The sequence below is a fragment of the Simochromis diagramma genome, unplaced genomic scaffold (genome assembly GCF_900408965.1).
Source record: "Simochromis diagramma unplaced genomic scaffold, fSimDia1.1 OVJJ01000343.1, whole genome shotgun sequence".
In the NCBI taxonomy this organism is placed as follows: domain Eukaryota; kingdom Metazoa; phylum Chordata; class Actinopteri; order Cichliformes; family Cichlidae; genus Simochromis; species Simochromis diagramma.
This window is the reverse complement of record NW_024386831.1, coordinates 2808971-2830015: the sequence shown is the minus strand read 5'-3', so window position 1 is coordinate 2830015 and position 21045 is coordinate 2808971. Positions and strand designations below refer to the sequence as shown.

General features: G+C 41.1%; 2 protein-coding genes across 2 annotated transcripts in view; both read left to right on the top strand.

The window, feature by feature from the left end:
- Window positions 1–3770: 3770 nt before the first annotated feature.
- Window positions 3771–6193, top strand: LOC120731361 (collagen alpha-3(VI) chain-like). Its single transcript, XM_040028373.1, has 4 exons — window positions 3771–4382; window positions 4631–5230; window positions 5555–6049; window positions 6168–6193. The coding sequence occupies exons 1-4, from the start codon at window positions 3860–3862 to the stop codon at window positions 6191–6193; spliced, it is 1644 nt and encodes a 547-aa protein (XP_039884307.1). The 5' UTR covers window positions 3771–3859.
- Window positions 6056–21045, top strand: part of col6a3 (collagen, type VI, alpha 3) — a 28268-nt gene continuing 13278 nt past the window's right edge. Inside the window, exons 1-28 of the mRNA XM_040027452.1 lie at window positions 6056–6897; window positions 7118–7717; window positions 7972–8571; window positions 8829–9428; window positions 9691–10290; window positions 10545–11138; window positions 11358–11957; window positions 13832–14443; window positions 14640–15260; window positions 15420–16010; window positions 16145–16756; window positions 16881–17215; window positions 17935–18013; window positions 18113–18258; window positions 18343–18435; window positions 18526–18579; window positions 18713–18784; window positions 18890–18916; window positions 18996–19040; window positions 19151–19204; window positions 19288–19350; window positions 19627–19692; window positions 19873–19926; window positions 20033–20068; window positions 20152–20214; window positions 20453–20515; window positions 20598–20660; window positions 20961–21023. Of these exons, the coding sequence (XP_039883386.1) occupies window positions 6375–6897; window positions 7118–7717; window positions 7972–8571; window positions 8829–9428; window positions 9691–10290; window positions 10545–11138; window positions 11358–11957; window positions 13832–14443; window positions 14640–15260; window positions 15420–16010; window positions 16145–16756; window positions 16881–17215; window positions 17935–18013; window positions 18113–18258; window positions 18343–18435; window positions 18526–18579; window positions 18713–18784; window positions 18890–18916; window positions 18996–19040; window positions 19151–19204; window positions 19288–19350; window positions 19627–19692; window positions 19873–19926; window positions 20033–20068; window positions 20152–20214; window positions 20453–20515; window positions 20598–20660; window positions 20961–21023 (7929 nt within the window). The 5' untranslated portion in view covers window positions 6056–6374. The remainder of the gene's footprint in view (window positions 6898–7117; window positions 7718–7971; window positions 8572–8828; window positions 9429–9690; window positions 10291–10544; window positions 11139–11357; window positions 11958–13831; window positions 14444–14639; window positions 15261–15419; window positions 16011–16144; window positions 16757–16880; window positions 17216–17934; window positions 18014–18112; window positions 18259–18342; window positions 18436–18525; window positions 18580–18712; window positions 18785–18889; window positions 18917–18995; window positions 19041–19150; window positions 19205–19287; window positions 19351–19626; window positions 19693–19872; window positions 19927–20032; window positions 20069–20151; window positions 20215–20452; window positions 20516–20597; window positions 20661–20960; window positions 21024–21045) is intronic.

The window sequence follows — 21045 nt, the reverse complement described above, 5'->3', positions numbered from 1 at the left end:
ATCATTTCTGTCAAGCTCCTGCAGGTCAAAATGAACCCATTCAACGTGATATTGTGTTTTTACTGGATTCCTCTGATAAAATGCAGAAAACCTTCAATGCTGTTCTTGGCTTTGTTGGAAGAATCATGGAGACACTCAGTGTGGACAAAAACAAAGATCGTGTTTCAGTAGTGCAGTACAGCAGAGAACCTTCTGTTGATTTTCTCCTAAATACATACAACACAAAGCAAGATGTTGCTGACAGTTTGCGAAGGTTGAGGCATAAAGGAGGTGAACCCCTCAATACTGGTGCAGCCCTGCAGTATGTCAAGGATAATGTTTTAACAGCTTCCTCTGGAAGTAGGCACCAGCAAGGTGTCCCCCAGATTTTGATTCTTTTAATTGGTGGACGTTCCAGTGATGATGTCAGAAATGCTGCTGAAAACTTGAATGAAATGGGTGTAACAACTTTTGTGGTTGGAATAGATCATGCAGACACCCTTGAGATTCAGTCTATTGCACAAAAATCAGACCGTTCTTTCCATGCAGCAGATATCAATAATCTATCAGATATTGAACAACTAATCATTTCTACCATGAAGGAGATTAAAAACCCTGCCATCAAACCATCATCGCACGGTAAGGTTGTAATGGTTAGCTCTTACACTGGGCGAGCAACTTAATGGATTGTCAGATTGTTGCAGACATGAAATCCCTTATTTTCGGTGAACGATAGATGATGAACTCCTTCACACTCAAATCTTTTGCTTGACAGAATCTTTTGCTTGATTAGTTGTAATTGAAGCACAAGCTGTGTATGCAGGATAAATGCATATTTACAAGAACAATTTTATTTTTCAATGTCATCATCAACCAGTTTGTTCAAATTCCTCTTTGATTACAGATCCCAACGGAAGAGACATTGTTTTTTTGCTTGATGGTTCTGATGATTCTCAGCAAAAATTCCCAGATATTATTGACTTTGTAAAGAGGATAACAAAGCATCTAAACGTTGATATAAACAAAGATCGCATGGCTGTGGTCCAGTACAGTGACACTGCAGAGATTAATTTTAACTTGAGTCGTTATTCAACAAAGAATGATATTCTTAAAGCAGTAAATGGTCTGAGACACAAAGGGGGTTATCCTCACAACATTGGAGCTGCTCTCCAGTACTTGAAGGAACATGTATATACCCCTATGTCTGGTAGTAGACGTCAGGAGGGAATTCCACAGATACTCATACTACTGATTGGTGGACGATCTGCAGATGACATAAGAACCCCAGCCAGAATGATGAAGCAAATTGGTGCCATTTCAGTTGTAATTGGGACATCTGATGCTGACACTCTAGAGCTACAGACAATAGCTCATGAACCCAAGTACGCGCTCCCAGTTGCTGAATATGGACAACTTCCTAGTGTTCAGGAAGATGTGTTGGCATTGATAAGAGAGGCTTTGCACCATGTAGAACAAATTGCTCCCACAGCAGGTCTCGGTAAGAATCAATGTTTTCATTATCTAGTAAAGAAGAGAGATTGGAGGATTTTCAGAAACCGTCATTGTCACATTCTGTTTACATTTTTTTTTTTTGCAGATTCTAAGAAAAATGATGTAGTGTTTCTCATTGATGGATCATATGACTCACTGAATGGTTTTGAAGAAATACGAAGCTTTATTGAAAAAACTGTGGAAAGTTTAAATTTGGGCAATGATAGAGACCAAGTGGCTGTTGTTCAGTACAGTCGTGATGCCACTGTTAATTTTTACTTGAATTCTTATTCTTCCAAGAATGATGTGCTCAATTCCATAAGAACAATGAGACATAAATTTGGAAGACCACTGAACATTGGAAAAGCACTGGAGTTTGTCAGAGACAACGTCTTTTCTGCTTCAGTTGGAGGCAGACGTGCAGACTTGGTCCCTCAGTATCTGTATGTTTTTAGTGGTGGAAGATCTGGAGATGATGTCAGAGGACCAGCACAATCACTCAAAGACAATGGCATCAAAACCTTTAGTATTGGAACGGAGAATGCTGATACTTTGGAAATGCAGACTATCTCCTATACACCAGCACATTATTTTTATGTCACAAACTATAATAATCTACAAAGCTTAGATCCATCAGTGGAAGCCATGTTGAGGGGCACTAAAGAAACAACTGAATTTTCAACTATTGGTAAGAGTAACAACAATTTATAATAGCTTCCTTCTGGACATGATTGCATATCATGATTATCGTTTAGGTTATATGTAAGAGGTAAATTTTGTAAAATATTTCATAACCCATTTCAGATACATCTGTGACAGCAGAAGCAGGATTCCAGAGTGCTGATATTGTTTTTCTTCTTGATGGATCTGATGATATGCAACCAAGTGAACAACAAACTTTGGAATTTGTCAGAGAGTTTGTCAAGCAAATAGAAATTGGGCCAAGAAAAGCACAAGTTGCTTTAATCCAGTACAGCACAGAGCCCACAACTGAGTTTCTTCTAAACAAATACTTAATGAAAGATGATATCATTAATCATTTGGACAACATGAAACTGAAAGGAGGGTCCACTGTGAACATTGGTGTAGCCCTTGATTATGTGAAAAATAATGTCTTCACTGCTTCATCTGGAAGCAGAGCACTGCATGCAGTCCCACAGATACTGATACTCTTCAGTGGAAGAAATTCAAATGATGAAATCTTAGGTCCATTAGAAAGGCTCCGAAATGTGGGAATTGTTCTTTTTGGCATTGGTGTGAATAATGCTGATAGGTTTGAGATGGAACAATTAGCTCCTACAGCAATGTATTTTATAAAGAATACTTCTGACTTTCCTCATGTGAGAGAGCAGTTGCTGTCTGTCATATCCTCTCTCAAAAGTACTATCACACCTCATGTGGGTAAGTGAAAATAACATTTGATGATATGAAGTTTGATTAAACAAATATCTCATTTAATATTATTTAAATACAAACCTTGTAAACCTCATGCTGAAGTGTCTTCAACAGTAATTTGATGACTGTTGAATTGGTTAGAAACAACATTTACACATTTACATGATTATGAATTTTTTTAGGTTCAAGCTCCAGCATAAAACGAGATATTGTATTTCTCATTGATGGATCTGAGGATGTCAGGATGAGTTTCAGTGCCATACGTGAATTTGTTGCCAAAATGGTTGCGAGCTTTGACCTGGACCAAAGAAAAGATAAAGTTGCAGTTGTGCAGTATAGCAACAATGCTGAACTTAACTTTAATCTGGATACTTACAAAACAAAAGCTGATGTCCTAAAGCACATTACAAGTCTTAAACCCAAAGGTGGAAGGCCACAGTATATTGGGGCAGGACTGCAATTTGTGAAGGATAATGTCTTTGTTCCAAATGCTGGAAGTCGACAACATGAAGGAGTCAAACAAATACTTATTGTATTGGCTGGTGGAAGATCAAGAGATTCTCCAAGAGGACCAGCAAGTATGCTTAAAACAGCAGGTGTCACTACATTTGCAATTGGATCAAGAATGTCCAATTCAGCTGAGATGGAAATGATTTCATCAAACCCAAATTTCAAATACTCAGTCCCAGACTTTGTAAATCTGCCTCGAATTCAGGAAAGTTTGAAGAGTCACTTTACTAAAATGGCAGTTGAAGGGGAAACAATGGGAGGTAAGAATTTAAATGATTTCTCAAATTTAATACGTTAATTTTAATATGTACATTTTATTCAAGTGAATTAGAGGTGAGTAAAAATTAATCAGCTGCAAAATATTTGATTGACCAAGTTAAACATATGGTAAATCTCATGTCTCTTAGTGGTTAGACAGCCAGCAGGAAGGGATGTGGTGTTTTTGCTGGATGGATCTGATGCTACTAGAAGTGGATTCCCAGCTATGAGAGACTTTGTCCAAAAACAAGTAGACACACTCAGTGTGGATGATGGCAAAGACCGTGTGTCGGTTGTTCAGTACAGCAGCGATCCAGCCGTCCAGTTCTATCTGAACACGTACACCACAAAAAGAGAGGTCCTTGACAGTGTCAGAGGCTTGAGGCACAAAGGCGGACGACCCCTCAACACTGGAGCAGCTCTCCGGTACTTGAGGGATAACGTCTTCACGGCCTCTGCCGGAAGCAGGCGGCCATCAGGAGTTCCGCAGGTCCTAATATTGATCACTGGTGGAAGATCATTTGACAGTATTGATGAACCAGCCTCTGCTCTCAAACAGCTGGGTGTCTTGACCATTGCAATTGGAACCCGAGGCTCTGACCCCAGAGAACTTCAGACCATAACTGGCGAGCCCAGTCATGCTCTATCTGTGTCTGAGTTCACTGACCTTCCCAATGTTCAAGAACAGCTCTCTTCTGTAATGAGCACAGTGCCAATGAGGGTCACACCTTTGACCCCAACAGTGACTGGTAAGAACATGACCCATCTTCAAAGTCCAGTATCATTGTAGGAAACAGTGTGAAAAGAAATCATTTGGTTTTGCTGTGTTTAATCAGCCAGTGGATTTTTTTGCTTTTTTTTTGTTCGGTTTTCGTTTTTTGTTTTTTATAAAATAGTTGTTGTTGTAAAGAAAGAGTTCAATTTTACCATGGTGCTTTTTAGCTGCAAAATATTTGATTGACCAAGTTAAACATATGGTAAATCTCATGTCTCTTAGTGGTCAGACAGCCAGCAGGAAGGGATGTGGTGTTTTTGCTGGATGGATCTGATGCTACTAGAAGTGGATTCCCAGCTATGAGAGACTTTGTCCAAAAACAAGTGGACACACTCAGTGTGGATGATGGCAAAGACCGTGTGTCGGTTGTTCAGTACAGCAGCGATCCAGCCGTCCAGTTCTATCTGAACACGTACACCACAAAAAGAGAGGTCCTTGACAGTGTCAGAGGTTTGAGGCACAAAGGCGGACGACCCCTCAACACTGGAGCAGCTCTCCAGTACTTGAGGGATAACGTCTTCACGGCCTCTGCCGGAAGCAGGCGGCCCTCAGGAGTTCCACAGGTCCTAATATTAATCACTGGTGGAAGATCATTTGACAGTATTGATGAACCAGCCTCTGCTCTCAAACAGCTGGGTGTCTTGACCATTGCAATTGGAACCCGAGGCTCTGACCCCAGAGAACTTCAGACCATATCATATGAGCCCAGTCATGCTCTATCTGTGTCCGAATTCACTGACCTTCCCAGTGTCCAAGAACAGCTCTCTTCTGTAATGAGCAAAGTGATAGTGAGGGCCACGCCCATGACACCAACAGTGACCGGTAAGAACGTGACTCCTTTGTAATCTCCATTATCATGGTAGGAAACAGTGTGAAAAGAAACCAAATGTGATTTGCTGTGTTCAGTTAGCCAGTGGATTGTTTTTTTTTTTACAAAATAGTTGTGCTTGCGAAGAAAGAGTTCAATTTCAAGATGTTTCTCTTTAGCTGCAAAATATTTGATTGACCAAGTTAAACATATGGTAAATCTCATGTCTCTTAGTGGTCAGACAGCCAGCAGGAAGGGATGTGGTGTTTTTGCTGGATGGATCTGATGGTACTAGAAGTGGATTCCCAGCTATGAGAGACTTGTCCAAAAACAAGTAGACACACTCAGTGTGGATGATGGCAAAGACCGTGTGTCGGTTGTTCAGTACAGCAGCGATCCAGCCGTCCAGTTCTATCTGAACACGTACACCACAAAAAGAGAGGTCCTTGACAGTGTCAGAGGTTTGAGGCACAAAGGCGGACGACCCCTCAACACTGGAGCAGCTCTCCGGTACTTGAGGGATAACGTCTTCACGGCCTCTGCCGGAAGCAGGCGGCCCTCAGGAGTTCCACAGGTCCTAATATTGATCACTGGTGGAAGATCATTTGACAGTATTGATGAACCAGCCTCTGCTCTCAAACAGCTGGGTGTCTTGACCATTGCAATTGGAACCCGAGGCTCTGACCCCAGAGAACTTCAGACCATAACTGGCGAGCCCAGTTATGCTCTATCTGTGTCTGAACTTACTGACCTACCCAAAGTGCAACAGCAACTTGAGTCCTCTGTGGAAGCTGCAGTTTTTGAAGTCACCCCAGAATTACCAACCGTAATTGGTACGTTGTCATACACATCCTATTGCTGGCTCCAAAAGTTACCAATTTCAGCTACAGTGAGGAAAAGCAAATAAATGAATGTGATGTGTGTATAGGTTTTTTGTGCATTTCACACCAGTTGGTAGCATGCTGTGGTCTTTCTAAAACAGAAGTAGGCCAGGCTAGTGTTGTTAAAATATTAGTGTGCCAGTGAAAGATAATCTCACAAGCTTTGTGAAAGGTTTTCATTGTTTTGTCCTACTGTCTTTTCTCAGCTTCACGTGACAGAAAAGATATTGTATTCCTTCTGGATGGTTCTGATGGCACAAGGAATGGCTTTCCTGCCATGCGTGATTTTGTAGAGAGAGTGGTGGAGAAAATCAATGTGGGAGAAAACAAAGACCATGTCTCTGTGGTCCAGTACAGCAGAGAACCAGAGGTCCATTTCTATCTGAACACATATACCACAAGGGAGGATGTGGTGGACTCGGTCAGAGGGCTTAGACACAGAGGAGGAAGACCCCTAAACACTGGGGCAGCTCTCCAATACGTCAGAGACAACGTCTTTACAAACTCCTCTGGAAGTAGACGCCTGCAGGGTGTCCCACAGATATTGATCTTACTAACTGGGGGAAGGTCTTTTGACAATGTAGATAGCCCGGCCTCAGCTCTCAAACAGCAGGGCATTTATGTGATTGGCATTGGAACTAGGACCTCAGATGCTAGAGAGCTGCAGAAAATATCATATGAGCCCAGTTATGCTCTGTCAGTGTCCGAATTCACTGACCTTCCCAGTGTCCAAGAACAGCTCTCTTCTGTAATGAGCAAAGTGATAGTGAGGGCCACGCCCATGACACCAACAGTGACCGGTAAGAACGTGACTCCTTTGTAATCTCCATTATCATGGTAGGAAACAGTGTGAAAAGAAACCAAATGTGATTTGCTGTGTTCAGTTAGCCAGTGGATTGTTTTTTTTTTTACAAAATAGTTGTGCTTGCGAAGAAAGAGTTCAATTTCAAGATGTTTCTCATTAGCTGCAAAATATTTGATTGACCAAGTTAAACATATGGTAAATCTCATGTCTCTTAGTGGTCAGACAGCCAGCAGGAAGGGATGTGGTGTTTTTGCTGGATGGATCTGATGGTACTAGAAGTGGATTCCCAGCTATGAGAGACTTTGTCCAAAAACAAGTAGACACACTCAGTGTGGATGATGGCAAAGACCGTGTGTCGGTTGTTCAGTACAGCAGCGATCCAGCCGTCCAGTTCTATCTGAACACGTACACCACAAAAAGAGAGGTCCTTGACAGTGTCAGAGGTTTGAGGCACAAAGGCGGACGACCCCTCAACACTGGAGCAGCTCTCCGGTACTTGAGGGATAACGTCTTCACGGCCTCTGCCGGAAGCAGGCGGCCCTCAGGAGTTCCACAGGTCCTAATATTGGTCACTGGTGGAAGATCATTTGACAGTATTGATGAACCAGCCTCTGCTCTCAAACAGCTGGGTGTCTTGACCATTGCAATTGGAACCCGAGGCTCTGACCCCAGAGAACTTCAGACCATAACTGGCGAGCCCAGTCATGCTCTATCTGTATCTGAGTTCACTGACCTTCCCAATGTTCAAGAACAGCTCTCTTCTGTAATGAGCACAGTGCCAATGAGGGTCACACCTTTGACCCCAACAGTGACTGGTAAGAACATGACCCATCTTCAAAGTCCAGTATCATTGTAGGAAACAGCGTGAAAAGAAATCATTTGGTTTTGCTGTGTTTAATCAGCCAGTGGATTGTTTTGTTTTTCTTTTGTTTTGTTTTCGTTTTTGTTCTTTGTTTTTTATAAAATAGTTGTGGTTGTAAAGAAAGAGTTCAATTTTACCATGGTGCTTTTTAGCTGCAAAAAATTTGATTGACCAAGTTAAACATATGGTAAATCTCATGTCTCTTAGTGGTCAGACAGCCAGCAGGAAGGGATGTGGTGTTTTTGCTGGATGGATCTGATGGTACTAGAAGTGGATTCCCAGCTATGAGAGACTTTGTCCAAAAACAAGTGGACACACTCAGTGTGGATGATGGCAAAGACCGTGTGTCGGTTGTTCAGTACAGCAGCGATCCCGCCGTCCAGTTCTATCTGAACACTTACACCACAAAAAGAGAGGTCCTTGACAGTGTCAGAGGTTTGAGGCACAAAGGCGGACGACCCCTCAACACTGGAGCAGCTCTCCGGTACTTGAGGGATAATGTCTTCACGGCCTCTGCCGGAAGCAGGCAGCCATCAGGAGTTCCACAGGTCCTAATATTGATCACTGGTGGAAGATCATTTGACAGTATTGATGAACCAGCCTCTGCTCTCAAACAGCTGGGTGTCTTGACCATTGCAATTGGAACCCGAGGCTCTGACCCCAGAGAACTTCAGACCATAACTGGCGAGCCCAGTCATGCTGTATCTGTATCTGAGTTCACTGACCTTCCCAATGTTCAAGAACAGCTCTCTTCTGTAATGAGCACAGTGCCAATGAGGGTCACACCTTTGACCCCAACAGTGACTGGTAAGAACATGACCCATCTTCAAAGTCCAGTATCATTGTAGGAAACAGTGTGAAAAGAAATCATTTGGTTTTGCTGTGTTTAATCAGCCAGTTGATTTTTTTTTCTTTTTTTTTGTTCTGTTTTCGTGTTTTTTTTTTTTTTTTTTTTTAAAATAGTTGTGGTTGTAAAGAAAGAGTTCAATTTTACCATGGTGCTTTTTAGCTGCAAAATATTTGATTGACCAAGTTAAACATATGGTAAATCTCATGTCTCTTAGTGGTCAGACAGCCAGCAGGAAGGGATGTGGTGTTTTTGCTGGATGGATCTGATGGTACTAGAAGTGGATTCCCAGCTATGAGAGACTTTGTCCAAAAACAAGTAGACACACTCAGTGTGGATGATGGCAAAGACCGTGTGTCGGTTGTTCAGTACAGCAGCGATCCAGCCGTCCAGTTCTATCTGAACACGTACACCACAAAAAGAGAGGTCCTTGACAGTGTCAGAGGTTTGAGGCACAAAGGCGGACGACCCCTCAACACTGGAGCAGCTCTCCGGTACTTGAGGGATAACGTCTTCACGGCCTCTGCCGGAAGCAGGCGGCCATCAGGAGTTCCGCAGGTCCTAATATTGGTCACTGGTGGAAGATCATTTGACAGTATTGATGAACCAGCCTCTGCTCTCAAACAGCTGGGTGTCTTGACCATTGCAATTGGAACCCGAGGCTCTGACCCCAGAGAACTTCAGACCATAACTGGCGAGCCCAGTCATGCTCTATCTGTGTCTGAGTTCACTGACCTTCCCAATGTTCAAGAACAGCTCTCTTCTGTAATGAGCACAGTGCCAATGAGGGTCACACCTTTGACCCCAACAGTGACTGGTAAGAACATGACCCATCTTCAAAGTCCAGTATCATTGTAGGAAACAGTGTGAAAAGAAATCATTTGGTTTTGCTGTGTTTAATCAGCCAGTGGATTGTTTTTTCTTTTTTCTTTTTTTTGTTTTGCTTTTGTTTTTGTTCTTTGTTTTTTTTTTAAATAGTTGTGGTTGTAAAGAAAGAGTTCAATTTTACCATGGTGCTTTTTAGCTGCAAAAAATTTGATTGACCAAGTTAAACATATGGTAAATCTCATGTCTCTTAGTGGTCAGACAGCCAGCAGGAAGGGATGTGGTGTTTTTGCTGGATGGATCTGATGCTACTAGAAGTGGATTCCCAGCTATGAGAGACTTTGTCCAAAAACAAGTAGACACACTCAGTGTGGATGATGGCAAAGACCGTGTGTCGGTTGTTCAGTACAGCAGCGATCCAGCCGTCCAGTTCTATCTGAACACTTACACCACAAAAAGAGAGGTCCTTGACAGTGTCAGAGGTTTGAGGCACAAAGGCGGACGACCCCTCAACACTGGAGCAGCTCTCCGGTACTTGAGGGATAACGTCTTCACGGCCTCTGCCGGAAGCAGGCAGCCATCAGGAGTTCCGCAGGTCCTAATATTGATCACTGGTGGAAGATCATTTGACAGTATTGATGAACCAGCCTCTGCTCTCAAACAGCTGGGTGTCTTGACCATTGCAATTGGAACCCGAGGCTCTGACACCAGAGAACTTCAGACCATAACTGGCGAGCCCAGTTATGCTCTATCTGTGTCTGAACTTACTGACCTACCCAAAGTGCAACAGCAACTTGAGTCCTCTGTGGAAGCTGCAGTTTTTGAAGTCACCCCAGAATTACCAACCGTAATTGGTACGTTGTCAGACACATCCTATTGCTGGCTCCAAAAGTTACTACTTTCAGCTACAGTGAGGAAAAGCAAATAAATGAATGTGATGTGTGTATAGGTTTTTTGTGCATTTCAAACCAGTTGGTAGCATGCTGTGGTCTTTCTAAAACAGAAGTAGGCCAGGCTAGTGTTGTTAAAATATTAGTGTGCCAGTGAAAGATAATCTCACAAGCTTTGTGAAAGGTTTTCATTGTTTTGTCCTACTGTCTTTTCTCAGCTTCACGTGACAGAAAAGATATTGTATTCCTTCTGGATGGTTCTGATGGCACAAGGAATGGCTTTCCTGCCATGCGTGATTTTGTAGAGAGAGTGGTGGAGAAAATCAATGTGGGAGAAAACAAAGACCATGTCTCTGTGGTCCAGTACAGCAGAGAACCAGAGGTCCATTTCTATCTGAACACATATACCACAAGGGAGGATGTGGTGGACTCGGTCAGAGGGCTTAGACACAGAGGAGGAAGACCCCTAAACACTGGGGCAGCTCTCCAATACGTCAGAGACAACGTCTTTACAAACTCCTCTGGAAGTAGACGCCTGCAGGGTGTCCCACAGATATTGATCTTACTAACTGGGGGAAGGTCTTTTGACAATGTAGATAGTCCAGCCTCAGCTCTCAAACAGCAGGGCATTTATGTGATTGGCATTGGAACTAGGACCTCAGATGCTAGAGAGCTGCAGAAAATATCATATGAGCCCAGTTATGCTCTGTCAGTGTCCGAATTCACTGACCTTCCCAGTGTCCAAGAACAGCTCTCTTCTGTAATGAGCAAAGTGATAGTGAGGGCCACGCCCATGACACCAACAGTGACCGGTAAGAACGTGACTCCTTTGTAATCTCCAGTATCATGGTAGGAAACAGTGTGAAAAGAAACCAAATGTGATTTGCTGTGTTCAGTTAGCCAGTGGATTGTTTTTTTTTTACAAAATAGTTGTGCTTGCGAAGAAAGAGTTCAATTTCAAGATGTTTCTCTTTAGCTGCAAAATATTTGATTGACCAAGTTAAACATATGGTAAATCTCATGTCTCTTAGTGGTCAGACAGCCAGCAGGAAGGGATGTGGTGTTTTTGCTGGATGGATCTGATGGTACTAGAAGTGGATTCCCAGCTATGAGAGACTTTGTCCAAAAACAAGTAGACACACTCAGTGTGGATGATGGCAAAGACCGTGTGTCGGTTGTTCAGTACAGCAGCGATCCAGCCGTCCAGTTCTATCTGAACACGTACACCACAAAAAGAGAGGTCCTTGACAGTGTCAGAGGTTTGAGGCACAAAGGCGGACGACCCCTCAACACTGGAGCAGCTCTCCGGTACTTGAGGGATAACGTCTTCACGGCCTCTGCCGGAAGCAGGCGGCCATCAGGAGTTCCACAGGTCCTAATATTGGTCACTGGTGGAAGATCATTTGACAGTATTGATGAACCAGCCTCTGCTCTCAAACAGCTGGGTGTCTTGACCATTGCAATTGGAAACCGAGGCTCTGACCCCAGAGAACTTAAGACCATAACTGGCGAGCCCAGTTATGCTCTATCTGTGTCCGAACTTACTGACCTACCCAAAGTGCAACAGCAACTTGAGTCCTCTGTGGAGGTTGCAGTTTTTGAAGTCACCCCAGAATTACCAACCGTAATTGGTACGTTGTCAGACACATCCTAATGCTGGCTCCAAAAGTTACTAATTTCAGCTACAGTGAGGAAAAGCAAATAAATGAATGTGATTTTCTGGTGCATTTCAATCCAGTTGGAAGCATGCTTTGGTCTTTCTTAAATAGAAGTTGGCCAGGCTATTGTCTTTAAGACTTTGAGAACATAGTATGATCGTCTGAACTTCTGTGAGAACACAGAACTTTCCATCATCTGCCTTTAAGCTACGATATTTAATTTTTTGTCAATCACTCTTTTGAACTTCTTATTGTTGAAGTTCATTTTAAATTGTCTTTTGAGGCTGCAGTTTTCATTATTATCCCCCAGCCACCAACCTTATATACTTTGTTATCCATTAAACCAACGATTCTTTCACTGCTATTTTCACCAAATAACCTCTCGTCTTTTACATCTGTAGAATTTGTCACTTTTTGAACTACTATAGTTAAAAGCATTTAATAATATAAATCATTATACATGAAATGAATCAATTTGTCACATGCCATGTGCCAACATGCAGAGTAGTTGCCTAAATTCTAGCCCCACTCTTTTCTTTTATCTCATAATGCCATTAAAAGTGTTATAAATGATTAATAATGCATATGAATTCTAACTGATTACAATGCTGAGGCTCCACCGATGAAGACAGTTTGCAATCAAAAGTGATTGAGTCCCTGGTATAACTCACAGACACACACATACTTTAATGCAGGTAACATGTAAGCTCTAGAAAACATGTTGCTATCTATACAAAGTTATCTATACTGTAGAGATCTCTGGATAACCAGGATATCTTACTGTTAACCAATGATCCTTAAAACTAAGTCAACTCCAGTTTTCTTTTCACCACTGTAGCCAGGCTGACAATTAGTCAGAGCTCTGTTGAGCTCTTACTTCTTTGAGACTGTTCAATAAAGTCCTGCAATTAAACTTAAATAGGATCTGTCTGTCTCTGTGAATATACCCACAAACATGTTTAACAGATCATTTTCATAACTTGAAAGTCAAATATAAATTTAATTTCAAAAACTTATGTACAAATTTTGCAAACAACATAAATATATACATAACTATTTACATTAAAATGCAGGCAATGTCTCAGGCATGTTTTGTGCAGTGATTTACAAACCAATAATGTATTACAATAGATGCCACAAGACAGATCAGACGTTCTTGTCCAGTCATTTTTGACCAGGATACGTCCTTTAATGTGCATATTCAGCACATTAAATTTATAGCAGCAATTGTGCAATAAATGAATAAACAAATATAAAAGCATCAAGTCTCGGAGTGATGCTGACAAACTAGTTATTGAATTTATTACTCCTAGGCTGGACTATTGTAATTAATTAGTGTTGCACTGTCCTAAAAACTTCCTGGATCAGGTGACCTTGAATCCTCCGTTAGTTACGCTGCAACAGCTTTAGGCTGTTGGGTGACGTAAAATTATGTTGTTGTTTTGTTTTTTTAAATATAGAGCTCTCAAGAATGTTTGATTATCAGAAGAACATTTTAAAAGGGCCTTCTTTTCATTCATTTGGGGTCATACCTAAAGTCTAATTTTTTTGAGTTTCTCATTTGGAGAACCGGTGTTGAAATGTAAAATTTTCGTAATTTGATCTAATTTGGGGTTTTATGAAACTTTCTAGCTGAAAGTTTTGAAAAACTTGGAAATGAGTAAGATAGATTAAGAGATATACAACTTTTTTTTGTCAAAAACAGGAAAAAAGTGACTTATTTCTTCGAATATGCACCAGAATCTTCATGATAAAAAAAGATGTAGGCTCAATTTACCACCAATAGGACCATTTTATTGTCATACATTGATGAAACTGAGCCTAATATCAACTTCTGTCTTTTCCAGCTGCATCACAGGGCCCCAAGAAGGATGTCGTGTTCCTCGTTGATGGATCTGATGGCGTTGGAAGGGAATTTCCAATCATCCAGGAGTTTATCCGCAGGGTCGTCGAGAGTCTCAATGTGGGCGAAAATAAAATCCGTGTTGGTGTGGTCCAGTATGGTGACACTGCTCGGGCTAATATGTATTTAAACACACATACAACCAAAGAAGGTGTTTTGAATGGCATCAAGGGAATGAGGAAGCAAGGTGGAACACAACGTAACCTGGGTCAGGCCTTACAGTTTCTCAATCAGGATATTCTGACAGCAGCACGGGGTAGCAGAAAGCAGGATGGTGTTCCACAATTTGTTATTGTTGTGTCTAGTGGGCCTTCTACAGATGATGTCCGTCGTGCAGCTTCTTCTCTTAAACAATCTAGAGTTCTTCCATTCAGCATTGGGACCAGGGATGTGAACCCCACAGAGCTGAGGGTGGTGTCGTATATCTCCAATTACGCCCACGTAATAGATGACCTTCCTGGCCTGTACACAGTTCAAGAAGAATTAATCAACAAACTCACTGAGCTGTCAGATGATGACATCAGCAGGTTGCGTCCAGAGTTCCCAACTTATGAAGGTAAATTGAATTTAATAAAATCTACAGGTTAACACAGTCCTCATTTATATTATTACTGTGTTACTACTATATTAAAGCTAGAATTATACCCCAAATCATACTGTATGTTATATATATTTATCTGTGTACACTATTAGGAACTCTCCATTCAGGATTAGTAATCAGACTGTGTTATTTTGCTTCTATTCCTTTCAAGCACCAGTACCATCTGTACCCACAGGAGGAGAAAAAAGGGATGTTGTATTTCTTATTGATGGCACAACAGCAGTGCGTAGTGAATTCCCTTCCATCCGTGATATGATAGGAAGAGTTGTGGAGAAGCTGGATGTAGGACTGGATAAGGTCCGAGTTTCAGTGGTTCAGTACAGCGATGATCCAAAGATAGAATTTCCATTGAATGCACACTCAACAAAAAATGAAGTGCTCCAGGCCGTGTCGAGACTTCGAAACAAAGGTGGAAATAATCTAAACACAGGACGTGCTCTCGAGTTTGTCGCCAGAAGAGTCTACCAGAGATCAGGCGGAAGCCGTCTTGAGGAACGTGTGCCTCAATTCCTCATTCTAGTTACGGCTGGCAAATCTACTGATGATGTATCCAGCTCAGTCAATGAACTCAAGAAAAGCCTGATAGCACCTCTGGCCATTGGTACAAGAAATGCAGACCAAGATGAACTGAGACAGATTTCCATGAAGCCAGAGCTTGTGTATACAGTTGACAGCTTGAGAGATTTTTCAAAGGTGGAAAAACAGCTTATTGATTCAGTCAAAAAAATATCCACCGATGATATCACTGAAATTTATACTCGTGTCCCAGAAGGTAAGAAATAGTGTGTAATCATTCTGTATATTTAAGACTCCAATTAAGTTCAACTGAAAGTGCTAAAGGCAGTTACTGATTGTCTACATCATTTGCTTTTTATAATTTACCTTCACTGTTATGGAGGCATTTCTTTCCTTATGTTGTGTTTTTTTTCAGTCATTCTAGATCTCGGGAAAAAGGACATTATTTTCCTAATTGATGGCTCAGATAATACAGATTCTGAAGGGATTGCTCACATCCGTGACTTCATCCACAAAATTGTTGAACAACTTGATGTGCAGCCCGATAAAATTCGTGTCGCTCTTGTCCAGTATGCAGACAAAGTTAAAACTGAATTTTCGCTCAATTCACACAACAACAAGGCAGCTGTTCTCTCTGCTATCAGAAGACTCCGTCAGATGGGTGGACGATCGTCAGACCTGGCTGATGCTATTGATCACGTTCTGCGCTTTGAGTTAAACTCTTTTGCTGGTGCTCGACCAACTGAGGCCTCCCAGCATCTTGTGGTTCTCACAGGTGGACGTTCACCCCAAGATGTTTCCCTCTATGGACCTTTGCTCAAGACCTCCCGAGTTAACTGTATTGGTATTGGTGCTGATCGTGCTGACACAAGGCAACTGATGAGTATTTCCAAGAGCTCAGCTGATGTCATTCAGGTTTCTAAGTTCTCAAACCTGCCAACAATACAGGACAAGTTTATTAACAGGTTGAATGTTGTTGATGATACACCAGGATATGACACTCCAAGTAAGTAACACTAAAATGTACTCATTTTACAGGGCCTAGAATGATTAGGACGTGTTGTGGATTTGGACTAAAAACCAAGGTAAATATTTTCAATATAAACATATCTTAACATATCTGTATTTCCCTTCTTGTAGCACCAGGCCTGCCTCCATCTAAAAAGGCTGATATAGTGTTTTTGGTGGATGGCTCCATTAATGTGGGCCGTGAGGACTTCAAAGAAATCATGATTTTTATCAACAACTTAATTGATCTGTTCTTCACTGAGAGAGATAACCTACAGATTGGCTTGGCACATTATGCTGAAGATGTCAATGATGGCTTTTACCTCAACACATACAGTAACAGGGATGAGATCCTAAATGCTCTTGGTCAAATAGAGTACAAAGGTGGACGCAGACTGAACACCGGTGCAGCCCTTCGCACTATTCAAGATGTTTACTTTTCTAAACAAAGGGGCAGCAGGGCTGATGAGGGCACTCCTCAAATTCTTATAACTGTCACTGGAGGAAACTCAGCTGATGACAGTAAATCAGCAGTGCTTGGCTTGAAGAATAAAGGTGTGAGAGTCTTTGCAGTGGGAGTGGGCAACATTCAGAATGAGTTGGAAAACCTGGCAAGTGAACCTTCCATGGTGGCTCGAGCAAGTACCGTTCAGGAACTCTCAGAGCTCAATGAACAAATCCTGGAAACTCTGGATGATGAAGTAAAAGGGAAGCTGTGTGTCGGTGCGAAAGAATTTGCTAAAAGTAAGAGAAGTAATATTATGTGTTTCTTGCTTGTCGATGATACATTAAATTAAATGATTAAAGGTTGTCACATGATTTGGGGTGACCAAAAGTGTCTAAGGTAAAATAATATTATGTTTTACAGCCTCCAATATAGAAGTGTTGGTCGGATTTGATGTGTCCGCCCAGAATATTTTCAGTTCTCAGACCAACCTCCAGAGCAAGATGGAGGCTATTTTGCAGAGGATTTCCAAAATGGCATCCATTAGCTGCTCCGATGGGCAGATTCCATCTGTACAAGTGGGCATGCTGGCCATGGATTCTGCTTCTGAGCCGGTCCAGCTGGACTTCACAACAAATCCAGATGAGTTATTTGAGGCTTTCAGAGCCTTGCGGAGTCGTGGCCCCTTTAATCTCAATGGCAAGACCATATCAGCTTACACCAACAGATTCAAAGTCAGACAGGATGACACTGTCAAGGTTAGTTACTCAAATATACTAAAGTAGAAATGGCCCAAGCAGTTTACATGCGTCGGTGTCAGGGCTATTCTAGGAATATTTCAATATCTGCTAAAATAATGTATATCTCAAGTTGATGTTGAAAATGTCATGTATTGTCACAAGACTCATAAAATTTCTCTTGTGCATTTGCTTCAACTGGTGCACTTCTTAGTTAACATTTCATTCATGTATTAATAATCTGACTTGATTGGCTTAGCAACTTAGTGTAATTATTGAGCTGAGTTAGTTTGACCTATAGACATTGCTGACAAAACTCAAAAAAACGCAAAACAAAACAAGCAAAAAAACAAAGAAACCCCAAAACAAAACAAAAAACACAAACAAACCAAAAGCTTTTTTTAGGTTGTTGGTTTTTACCTGGGACACCATATACCATCACAATAGCTTTAGTATGCCATGACCTTGAATCTTTCCTGGAGCTAAAGTAAAAATTTCCACATGAAATCAGCCAGATCCCCTCATTGTTGGGGTCAGTTGTTTAGGTTTGTCCTTGAATTAGTCACTGCCAGTGTATATTAATTGTATTTTTTTTAATATTAAAGAATAAGATCAAGGCTAAAAAGCCTTTTTGCCAAACTGTAGAGTTTAAACTTTAGAGTTTATACAGTGAAAAGACTATTGGAAACTTGAAAATTAAGAAAGTATAAAACTTGTATTTTTGCTATTTTCCCCTGAAGGTTGTTATTCATCTGACTGATGGTATTGATGCTCCATATGATGAAATGAAAAGGCGAGTTGAGGAGCTTCGGCTGTCAGGTAAAAAGATGATGAAACATAAAGTGCACTCAGGTATTATCTATCCTGAAATCGCAAAGGTAATTAGTGAACTTAAATATGTTGCGTTTTGGAAAACAGGAGTGAACAGTTTCATTCTGGTTGGGTTGGAGGGGGCATCCAAATTGGAAGAGGCGTCGCTATTAGAATTTGGTCGTGGCTTCAGGTACACAACACCCTTAAGACTGAATATCATGGACTTGGACTATGAGCTTCTGGAAGAACTGGTGGGTACTGATGATTAATAAATAAAAACTATGCCTTTCATTTATGACACCCATAAACTGAAAATGCTTTCTTTTACTGCACAGGACAACATTGCAGAAAGAGAGATCTGTGGAGTGCCATGCAAATGTACTGGCAACAGAGGAGACAGAGGAGGAGTTGGACAGCCTGGATCTAAGGTATCTTATCCTAAAAAATACCCCTCAGTTATACTTGGAGATTTTGTTTTTAATTACAAAGCTTATATATGTTTTGTTTTTGTCTGTCAGGGTGGTCCAGGATTGTCAGGAAGTCAAGGACATCCTGGAGATGAAGGTGGACCTGTAAGTTTGAATGTTTTGTTTATGGTTGTTGTTCTATTATCTTCTTCATTTATCACCTCTCTGTGTCCTTTCTTAAGATTCTGTTCTTTGGTATTTTGTCAGTGAATTTTGTTGTCATGTTCTGTTAATACAGGGAGAACGGGGTCCTCCTGGTGTGAATGGAACCCAGGGTTTCCAAGGATGTCCTGGCCAGAGAGGTGTCAAGGTAAGCCCTTTAATATTAACCCTGCCATTCAAGTTGTATGGTTTAATTGTTATATATTGTTTTATTCGTGAATACAATAATCTAACACTCTTTATTTCTATTTAGGGGTCTCGTGGATACTCAGGAGAAAAGGTACGTTTCTTTCTTTCTGTTTTTCTTTCTTTCTTACATTCTGACAAAAAAAGGCTAACCCACTGCCCCCTTATTTCAGGGTGAAGCTGGAGAACTTGGTCTTGATGGCATCAATGGAGAAGAGGTGAGTCATGTATTTTGTCTTTTATGCTATGTGTTCCATATATTAACAATTAATCATACAAAATCATATAAAATTATCAGCTTTAAAGGCTGTGTTTGATTTGGTTTTAGGGCAAAAGTGGTGTGGCTGGGCCCCCTGGAGAAAGAGGAAACCCTGGCAGAAGAGTGAGTGACTAGATGCATCTGGGGTTTTTTTTCTTCTTAATACTGAATATGGTTAATGCTGAGAAATTCTTTTGCTTTTTTAGGGTCCCAAAGGTGCCAAAGGACAAACAGGAGACATAGGACAACAGGGAATCAGAGGAAACCCTGTAAGAAGCTGATTATTATGGCATAGTTTTTGACTGATTTTATGTGCATCACTTTTATTTTGCATGCATACATAGTATGTGAGAAAGGAATGTGTAAGAAGAGAGTGTTACTAATGCTTCATGTGAAGCTGCACATACTTACTTTCTAATGAATACAGTTCTTGTGATTAAGGCAATGTTTAAATATGGTTATTTCATTTGGTTTTTTTAAGACAAATTTGTATTTATTGGTGTTTGGATGTAGCAGCGACTGAAAGAGTGATTTCTGTTTAATAGGGAACAACTGGACAAGATAACAACCAGGCAGGACCCAAAGGAGACCCTGGTGATGCTGGACCAGCGGTAATACCCCCCTGAGCTAATTATAGTGCTGCTGAAATAAATCCTGCATCTCTGTACTCGATTTAATTTTTGAGGCTTAATATCGCTTGTATATTGTTCGTTTGTTTTGTTGTTTTATTTTTTTTTGGGATATCTCTCAGCATGAATTTAATTCACTGGGATGTTTGTCCTGTATGACAGGGAGAGCCTGGTCAGGATGGAAGGAGGGGAGGCCCTGGTGAACCTGGAAGAAGGGTAAACACTGTCACTGTCTTTTCTGATCACTTACTTGCCAAAGATTATGTTAATGAAGTTTTTTTATTTATTTTTTTTATTTTTTAATTAACTCATTCCTCATTAGGGACCCAATGGTAGAAGAGGTTCACTTGGACCAGCTGTAAGTGCCTTTTTCATTGTTAAAATAGAGTTTAATACCTGCCCTCGTAATGACAGTAACATCTTTCTGCATTATCATTAAAGGGAAATGTTGGAGGCCCTGGAGCGCCTGGTGTGCAGGGAGAGTCTGGTATTGATGGACCAAGGGTAAGTTTGTCATCTTCTCACCCTATTTTGGTGCATAGGGTGCATATCTATCTATCTATCTATCTATCTATCTATCTATCTATCTATCTATCTATCTATCTATCTATCTATCTATCTATCTGTCTATCTGTCTGTCTGTCTGTCTATCTGTCTGTCTGTCTGTCTCATGAACTGGTACTGCAGCTCTAATATGCAAGTAAGTGGTGCATCACTGATGGCGGATTTGTCTTTTTCCAAGGGTCCGCCTGGACCAAATAGTGCACCAGGAGCAAGAGGAGAAGATGGAAATCCTGGACCTAGAGTGAGTGAATACAATAGGTCAAATTTTCTATGTTGATTGCATTCAAAATCTAATTTTAATGTTCTAATTTCTTCTTGTCTAGGGTCCTGGAGGTACCCCAGGTCCTAGTGGAGAAAAAGGTAGAAGAGGATCTCTTGGTCGCAAGGTACTGAATGGAACTAAATTTGGAGTGGCTCATGTTCTTTCATAACAAGTTTGATTTAATCATAAACACACTGGCTTAAGCCAAGCTCTATCACATTACTGGACATACATGTGGAGTCTATTTGAGTGAACCAGAAAGCACTGTAAGAAAACATTAAGGATCTCCTTGCAAAACAAGCACATGTTATTAGTTAAATCTATAGTAAACCGATCATATTAAAGATATATAGTCACACTTTATTCATCACTTTGACATTTACCTTACATCTAAAGGTATTTCATTATCTTCATATCTTTGTAGGGAGAGCCAGGAGAACCAGGACCTAAAGGTGATGTTGGACCACCTGGCCCCTTTGGAGAGCCTGTAAGAGCAAATCATCTTATTT

Bases quoted from the DNA above. Each gene is read 5' to 3' on its own strand.
- LOC120731361 (XM_040028373.1), top strand. From the start codon at position 3,860: ATGAGAGACTTTGTCCAAAAACAAGTAGACACACTCAGTGTGGATGAT. The intron at 4,383-4,630 runs GTAAGAACATGA...CATGTCTCTTAG, and splicing joins TTTGACCCCAACAGTGACTG to TGGTCAGACAGCCAGCAGGA. The intron at 5,231-5,554 runs GTAAGAACGTGA...AAAAACAAGTAG, and splicing joins CATGACACCAACAGTGACCG to ACACACTCAGTGTGGATGAT.